The 9,072-nt window shown below is 34.4% G+C and overlaps 1 protein-coding gene and 1 long non-coding RNA gene across 2 annotated transcripts; both read left to right on the plus strand.

Moving 5' to 3' along the window:
- Positions 1 to 560: 560 nt before the first annotated feature.
- LOC21386503 (agamous-like MADS-box protein AGL61) lies at positions 561 to 1,193 on the plus strand. The gene has a single exon (XM_010096061.1). The coding sequence runs from the start codon at positions 561 to 563 to the stop codon at positions 1,191 to 1,193; it is 633 nt and encodes a 210-aa protein (XP_010094363.1).
- Positions 1,194 to 5,276: 4,083 nt separating this feature from the next.
- Positions 5,277 to 5,951, plus strand: LOC112091211. Its single transcript, XR_002902036.1, has 3 exons — positions 5,277 to 5,389; positions 5,481 to 5,541; positions 5,886 to 5,951. It is a non-coding gene; the product is annotated as an uncharacterized LOC112091211 (long non-coding RNA).
- Positions 5,952 to 9,072: the final 3,121 nt, after the last annotated feature.

The raw sequence follows: 9,072 nt of genomic DNA on the forward strand, positions 1-9,072 counted from the left end.
GTTATGGACTTTTGTTTTGATTATATATTATTGTTGTTTGTAATTTTAAAGGATGATATGTATTATGTGACATATGATTTTGTTAATTAAAAAATTTAACAGTCCAAACTGCTGTTTAATTAAACCGGACTATTTACTAACAGTTGGTCCAATCCTATCTTAGAAACAATCTGATATGGTCTGGATTTTTTAAAACCGTACTAATAGTAGTTAGACCTAAAAACCTAACGGTTTGGGACCACATCAGACCATGAACAACCCCTATATTTACTTATTTAATTGTTTCACACACCAATATTTATCTAAATACATTCGTAATATATAAATTAAAAACAAACTCCCCTTAAAAGTTATATTAAGGGAAAGGTCGATTAATTTCCCGGTCAATTTTATACATTGATTCTTTTAATTATTATATGGAAACTTGCCTTAATTAGGAAATACTCTCCGATCAACAATATATGGAAACAAGAAGGAAGAATTGCCTTATAAAAAGGCAAGGACGCTGAGTTTTTAAACTCGTCCTAATATATTTTTCTTTCGTTTCTTCGTCTAAATCAATGGCTGTATTGAACGAGATCACGAAGGAGAAGAAAACTCAAGGCCGGCAGAGAATAGAAATTAAAAAGCTTGAAAACGGAAGCAACAAACAAGTCACCTTCTCCAAGCGCCGCTCCGGCCTCTTCAAAAAGGCCGCCGAGCTCAGCGTCCTTTGTGGTTCCGAGGTCGCCGCCCTCGTCTTCTCCCCCAATGACAAGCTCTTCGCCTTCGGTCACCCCTCCGTCGACTCCGTCGTCCTCCGATACGCTCATGGCACAAATACTGCTGCCGCCGCCGCCGCCAGCACTTCTACTAATGTTGTTACGCATGTTTCTGAAGAGTTCAACAGAGATTTTGTCGAGGCAGTGAAAGAGCTTGAGGCAGAGAAGACTAGGTTGGCGGAGGAGAAGAAGAAAGCGAAGATCGGCGGCGAAAAGTTCTGGTGGGACGAGGGGATAGAGGGTATGGGTATGGAGGAGCTGAGGCAGCATATGGCGGCGCTAATTGAGCTGAGGAGGAGAGTGGCTGCAAGGGTTCAGGAGTTGAAGGCAGCGCCGCCGGAAAACGCTACTTCTTTGGCGGGTGTAGTCCCGCCGCAGCCGGCGTTTTGCCATGCTCGCCTAGGGTTTGGGAATGGAAATATGCATTTCTGAAATTTCTTTTTTTTTTTTCCTTTCTTTTGGTGATTATTAGAGCAAGAAATAAGTCCCATCGTGTTGCATGTTGGCATGTCTTCTCTATAGAGTACATGGCAGAGAACTTGGTGATTAGAAGTTTTAGGCTTGTTTAATATGTCTTTTACTATATGATGAATAAAAGATACTTTGGAAGTTTTGTTTTGTTTTCTCATTTTATTTAGTGTAATTTGCTTCTTCTTCTTCTTTTTTTTTTCTTTTTTTTTTTGTCCTTTCTTTTCAATAAAATTCATCACATGAATACAGATTTTCACGCTCATGGAGTTGACAAGATTTGCAGATCGTGATTTTGGTAAGATTTAAACTAGGTTTTTGAATTACAAGTGCTTTTGTTTCAAATTAGTGTGGGTTTTGTGGTTTGCCTTAAATTAGTGCAAACATATAATGCTTTTAGAAATTAAATTACTGTTGCATGTTCGAATTGGACAAAAATTGAAGTAATAATTAAGTTGTTTATTTGGGTGCCACTGTCCGGAATCGTGGTTATTACAAACGCTATTGATATTGTTAGATCTGATTGTACGTTTGGTGTTTTAAATGGTATTATAATACTGTTTGAGACACGACTTAATTAATTAAGATTAAAATACTTAACAGATGTGTTAATCAAAATTAACTGTAATTACAAAGTTACATACATAGCTCACACAATAATTTTGTATTTTTTAATTTTCTTTAAAAAAAAATCTATCTTTACTATAATATTGTTAAATTTATTAGGAGAATAATTATAAGAAAATAAACGGGGGTTGTATTGTATTTTTCTAGAAACTTAGGGCTTGTTCTTTTGTCTAAAAAACTCAAAAAAAGACAACTCAAGTTCTAACTTTATTCAAGTTAATGTTCTTTTAAGTATCAAATTTATTTAACTTTACTCAACTTTATTCAAGTTGCAACTTCAACTCAAGTTATAACTCAAATTCAACTAAAAAACTACACTCAAATTACACTCTAAAAGAACAGGCCCAATTTAATAGTAATTTAAAATATAACATAATTTTAAAATAGATTTGGGTTGTCCTATTTTCTTATTTTGATAGCTGTCTTTCTAATTAAATTTTAACACTTCATAATTTGTTTAAGTATTTTGAGTATTTTGTGTCTATGTGGTCAGATTTTTAAATTTAAATAATGTAATAAATAATTAGTGAAGATAAAAAAACGACGACAGTAAATCTGAACTCAGAGACAAGAAGAGTATATCAATTGTGGGCCGGATTTTCAGTCACCTTTTTTCCGTCCTTTTCTTTATCTCTTCAATAAAATTATACAACATCAATTGAAGCATTAGATTAATTAAATATATATACCGTCTCTTTATTATGGTTTTTCTTCTTTTTTTTTTTTCGGGTTTACTCTTTTTTTTTTCTTTTTCTTTTTCAAAGTGACTCTGCGAAAGCAGAATCAGAATATAACTCATCAATAGATTCAAGTCTAATTCAAATATCACATCCATATTCTTACACCCACCATTTTGGGGAAGACCAAAATCAAGAAACCCAATTCCCGCTCCAATTTATTAAGGAACAACCATAATTGTAGCAACAATTTTGGAAATTAAGAAATAAATGGTGAAATGTTTCCATTAAGAAGTCGCATATGGTAATTTTTCTGGATATGGTAACACCAAGAATTTTCATTTATCTGTAATTACTCGGTTTTTCCCTTTTCCCTGTTTGATAAAGCCTTGTATTATTGCATAAAGACGTATACAAAATTCAATAAAATATTATCACTCTCTAGACTGGACTCAAATTATTTGTTTAATTTTAGTGTCCAGAACGGTGTTGAAAGTAATCAATCAGATTTTATTTTGAAGGGAAAATTTTCATTTCACTAAAATAAATTTCATACTCAAACTAGTTGCAAGTGAGCACCACTTACAAGGAAATTCGACCCGAAACATTGATTGGATTCACCGGTATAGACTGATGAAGCACAAGGATGAAATACAAGTACCGAGACCCAACGGGGACTTTTACAGTCAATGTATTAATCCAATCGACCGAGACCAAACCTCAAATATTAGGGACACGAGTGACACGACATAGAATCAAATATAGCTGGACAATGTTGGAAGGCGGAGAAACCACCTCCGTTATTACAAAACTAATATAATAACAAAACAATATAAACCAACACCAACAAGGCAGAAATATCAACGCCTTTATTACGAAACAATAAACATAACGAAAAAAATAAATAGCCACAACCAATAGGGAGGACTTAATAACAACAAGCTGACCATCACGCTACGGAGTAGACAATCGAATTTGAGAAGAGCTGCAATGAAAGGAGCATAACTACCACTCTGAAACTAAAATACAGAGATCCCCAAAGTAAACGTTGTACACTCGGGATTGATACCCCCATACTACAGGTCCATCGGAAACATCGCAAATCTTGTGTTGTCAGAAGTCCCAAAACGTCCATTTCTGGCAGTGAGCACCCCACACATCATGTCTCCCAAATCCGCACCGGCGAGAGCTCAAAGCAACAACATCATATCGCTGCCAAAGGACCGAAAATGGCGCTCCAAAAACTCCCCAAATCTCCACCATGGTGTCGCATCATTTGAAAGAATAAAATATCTTTTTACTAACTTTTTCTTACTTAAATATTTAGATCTACTAAATGGCGTGTTATAATTTAATTAGTTAGATACTTATTGAAACACTAAAAATTAGACAAGTGATTTAAGTCCCATACACTTTCCACCAGTATTTCTCGGAGGGTCTTCAAGTTGAGGAGCAGCGGGGCATGAAATGACTTCCCATTCAACGAGGCGACATAAGAGGCCGAGAGGCTCATCCGCGACAGCAAGGCTCAAGAATCAATAACATACAAGTCAGAACTCTCGAGTCTTGACTTGTTCATCATTGTTATACTCAATGTTGCTGTTGGAGTATTGAAACAGGCTTAGTGAGGAAGGAGGAGGTAGGAAGAAAAATAATAATAATAATAATAATAATGAACCGATAGAAAATGAAAAGTGAAGTGAAAATGTACATATTTTAATTGACGTGGTATTCTAATTAACATGGTATAATTTCATTGGACGGACATATGGGAAATTGAGGATCCTAATCCAAGAGAGAAAAAAAAAAGGAAAAAAAGAAAAAAAGCTAAGACCCTCACCAAATAGAAGAAATAAAATAAAATAAAATAAAATAAGATCCATTGTTGATTACCCCCACTTCAGCAACCCACCTCGAACCCTTTCCCTTAACGAGGCCCAATTTTTTTAATTAAATACATAATCAAAACACACAAAACTCACTAATAGATGGACCACAAAGGACTTCAGAGAGGGGTAACATCATGATCCATGAGTGAACCTAATTAAGTGACCCTATTTCAGGCAATTTCCACATTTGCAGTAGTTATCACTTTTGATATTCGATAGGATCACTTAGTCAGATCCGCTTATAAGTCATGATGTTATTTTCTCTGGAAGGTCATTGTATTCGATCTGATTGTGGGTTTCGTGTGTTCTGCTTGTGACCTAAATTTTGGATTCTCTCTCTTTTTCATGCTTCCTTTTTTTTTTTTTTTTTTTTTTTTTTTCTCTTCTCTATTACCAGTTTTGGGTGTTGTTGATGATGGTTGTAATATTGACAGTGGTAATATTAGTGGTAGAAACTACTTGTCTTGAAAGTAGATTTTCTTACTATTAACAATCGGTTTATTTATTTTTGCTCAAACTCTTACGCTTTGTCTTAGATATTAGTGTTAGAAACTACTTGTCTTAAAGGTATATTTTTCTTATCATTAACAGTAGATTTATGTATTTGTTTATGCTGAAATATTCTGCTTTGTCTTAGTGGTTATGGTGACGAAGTGGTTTTCTTGATAATAGTAATAGTGGAAAAAGTGACATAAAGCCTTGTCTTTAAGATAGATTGTCTCCTAAAATGTGGGAGTTCCCATGTCATTCATACAGCTTTTACAAGCATCCATTTCTTTTTTTTTTTTTTTTTTTTTGAGAGTGAGAAAAGTTATGTGCATTAATTATTTATTTCTTTATTTTCCTTCAGAACAAAGTGCCGCTTTTATCTGTTGAAGCATTGCATCATCTACATATCTTTATCTTTGTCCTAGCGATCGTCCATGTGACCTTTTGTGTTCTCACTGTTCTGTTTGGAGGGGCTCAGGTGAGCGTCTAATATGCCCTTTTTTTTTGGAACTTTTTCTGCGGTACTCTTTATTGTGTTCGTTCGTTTATAAACTGTTGGTTATGATTAGATACGTCAATGGAAGCACTGGGAGGATTCCATTGCTAAAGAGAACTATGATTCAGGACAAGGTAAGGATTCTTAACCGGTTAATATACTTCCTATTTGTCTTCTTTAGGAAAATGTTACGGCGGAACACATTTTTTTGCCAATGTGGCAAGTCTTTTTAGCCATTCAATTAAATTTCAATAGCTTGATCTATGAGTGGGAGTACTTTTATGACGTATGATGCACCATTTTTAACATGAACATTCATAAATTGGACCATTAAAATTTAATGGAAACGGACGGCTATAAAAACTTACCATGCCGATAGGGCACGCAAAAAGCTCCTTGTCTCTATTATGCTTTGAATTTGAGTAAATGTTGCTGTTTTTGCATGCGTAATTCTAATTTGTGAATTGGTTGGGTGCAGTTCTTAAGTCAAGGAAGGTCACCAACGTCCATCAGCATGCTTTTATCAGGGATCATTTTCTGGGTAGCAGTAAGTCTTCACCTTCAGATTCTTCAGATTAAGCCATGGTGAACCACAAATCCTTCTCAAATTCTCCGGAAAAATGAGAGCCTATTGACAATAACAAATTAAGAATATAAAAGAGAGACATCAATAAATTAAAGTGATAAATCAATTATGCATAGAATTTAACCTGCAATTACCTTGTATATAAACATGAAATCGAACAATCAATTATTAGATTTGCAGATATACGTATATATACCTCTTCTTTGTAAACATGAACGTCCACGCAGTTCCAGGAGAAATTCATATTTGAAAGAAATGTTATCATATCGATATACCAATTGTTGTCATAGACATTGTCGTGAGAGTCCTGCCGAATTACGAAGTTGCCATTCGATAGATTTGGTGACTTCATCTTTAAGCTAAACCTTACATCACCCTGGTAACAGAAGGAAACTTGGTTTGGAGTTTCAATTGAGAGCTCTACTTCTTCTCTTCTAATAAAAACCTTTTCAAGTGTTATATTCTTCAGGTGTTGACCGCAAATTTTGATGCTCTTCATCTTATAGCAGCCCCTTAAAGTCAAACTCTCAAGGAGGGGAAGTCCAAAAATTATATCTTCCAAAGACTTGTCATCGAGCCAATTGTTAAGCAGAGAAAGACTTTTAATTGCCCTGCAGGCAGAAATATTGATGTCCTCACAATAACCAGAATATGTGAAAGACTCCGCATTTATTGCTTCAACTTTAAGTGTTTGACAAGATGAGTATCTAATTTCTAAGAACTTGAGGCTTAAACTCGAAATTCTCGGATTCGACAATCCCATACAATTCTTCAACAGAATTTTGTCAAGGGAAGGGCATCCCATGACTAAACCACATAATATGTGATCATTCAATTCGGCAGCCGTCAAGGATAAAGTTTTCAAGGATGGAAGACTTACTGAACAAGCACCATTCAACTTCAGACCTTCCAACTTCAAAACATTCAATGACCCCGCACTAAGCACCGCTTCAGGTAAGCAGTAGAATGAATCAGAAATGTAGCTCCACTCAAATTTTGGTTTCGCACGAAGATCAAATTCCTCAACATTGCTTCGAATTACGAAGGATAACCAATTATCTAGCGCAGATCTACCTCCATAATACTCAATATCAAGCTTAAATCTAGTTATGAATGAATCAGAAATGTAGCGCATGCTTGCCTCGCGGTGTTTCAAACACTTGTCGACGAAATTACAGAATCTTTTGCGAGAGTGAAAGGCGGAGTGCGTAATATCAGCATCTGAGAACTCCAAGGAAGGGACTGAATACCACATGCGTCTCCAACGCTTCGAGAGGAGGCTCATCCGAACAACATCAATGGTGGGAATAAAAGAGAGAATGCGATGAATTACAGGATCAGGTAATCTTGAAATTCTGTCTAAAGCCGCGCTGGTATCTTGGTCTCTAAAGTTTGGTTTTACTCTTTTTGTAGCCATTTGACTCCAAGAGACTAAAAGAAAAATGAGGAATCACATATCAAGCAAAGAGAAGGGGGTACAAAATTTTTTGATCCTGAACTGAGAAGACAAAAGTCCCTTCTTATATAATAGTAAAAATCTAGTAGGAAAGTTTAAAAGTCTCGTCTGTTAATTTTCTGTCATGGTCTAGGAATTCTAAAGTTCAATATTAATCACGTGTCTTCTCTATCATGGTCTAGGAATTCTAAAGGTCAATATTAATAATGTGTCTTTTTTTTTATCACGTGTCAATTTTAAAAATCTAGTCTGTTGATTTCCTATCATGGTCTAGGAATTCTGAAGGTCAATACAAAGGTATCTGAAAAAGTATGCGAACCTACAGCATTAACTTTTCGCAAATAAATTAGGAAATTAACTAGACTCTTCGTAACTTGACTGATCATATTGTTATCAAGAGTTTTGATTGGTTGCAAAGGGAACCGCAAACTATCCGATCAAACCAATATGCAGTTTTTAAAACGCCTGTCCAGTCTGTGGCGAAGGCATGTGGTGCCGCCTCGATAGAGTTCTTTTTTCTTTTTTTTTTGATTTCTAACCTCAAAAATTTTTGTTTCTCCCATTTCACCCCTACTCAAAAAAGTTGTCATATCAACACCTATAAAATAAAATATTATGCAACATAAAACTCATCGCCATCTATTGGAATATGTTTGATGATCTTTTTTGAGAGAGAGAGAGATATATATATATATATATATATAGTAGTTTTGAAATTACTGTAATACTATTTTTTATTTTGGTTAATTTTAAATTTGACCACCAATCAAAAGGTTATCTTATTTTTTTCTCTTACAACTCAAGATGCCAAAAAATGCCCATTTCTCCATTAGTTTATTAAAAGTTTTTTGTCAATAAGATTTTAATTTTTTAACGGTTTTAAATTTACTATATTTATTTTTACTACGTATTTAAATAAGCCACGCGTGATTAAAACTATTAAAAAAATTAATACCTTAATGTCGGAAATAGCAAAGTTACAACTTATTTTGGAGAAAGTTTTGTATCACTTTGACTTGTAAGAGGCAAAGTGAGACAAATGTTATTTTCGTGGCTAATTTGAATTTTTTTTTTATTTTCTGTAGTTAATTATTTCTCAAAAAAAAAAAAAATAGTATACGCCCCCATTTACTTCGAAGGCTCCGCCTGCATCCAGTTCCATGTCATAACCGTTTTCCAGCAATTTAAATTTTCTCGACACATCAAAATATGCATCACTTTACAGTAGACACATATGTTCACGATCCATTAATACTACTGGTGCATACAATTACAACTTACTAAGTACGTAAAGATGTAATTACTTATGTGTGATAAGTACATAATTTCTTGCTCAAATTACCTTGTAAATTCATTATTATCATATAAAATAAATGCTATAGTACACCCCACTTCTACATGTTATATACTTGATTGAAGACTTTCCCTATACATATAATTATACTTCAGTCCTTGCGGAGCCACATTACTCTTTTGCCACAAACATAAAACAATACTCTTAGAATTTAAAACCAAAATAGATATATAATACAAATTTTCTATCTGATTATGGACTGCATCACTCACCATGAAAAACGACATAAACGTACGTCAAACGACATAAATACCCACATCAAAAGATGC

This window comes from Morus notabilis, unplaced genomic scaffold (genome assembly GCF_000414095.1).
Source record: "Morus notabilis unplaced genomic scaffold, ASM41409v2 Scaffold1731, whole genome shotgun sequence".
Lineage (NCBI taxonomy): Eukaryota > Viridiplantae > Streptophyta > Magnoliopsida > Rosales > Moraceae > Morus > Morus notabilis.

What these genes read in the sequence shown, in the direction of transcription:
- LOC21386503 (XM_010096061.1), top strand. Translation starts at nt 561, where the DNA reads ATGGCTGTATTGAACGAGATCACGAAGGAGAAGAAAACTCAAGGCCGG.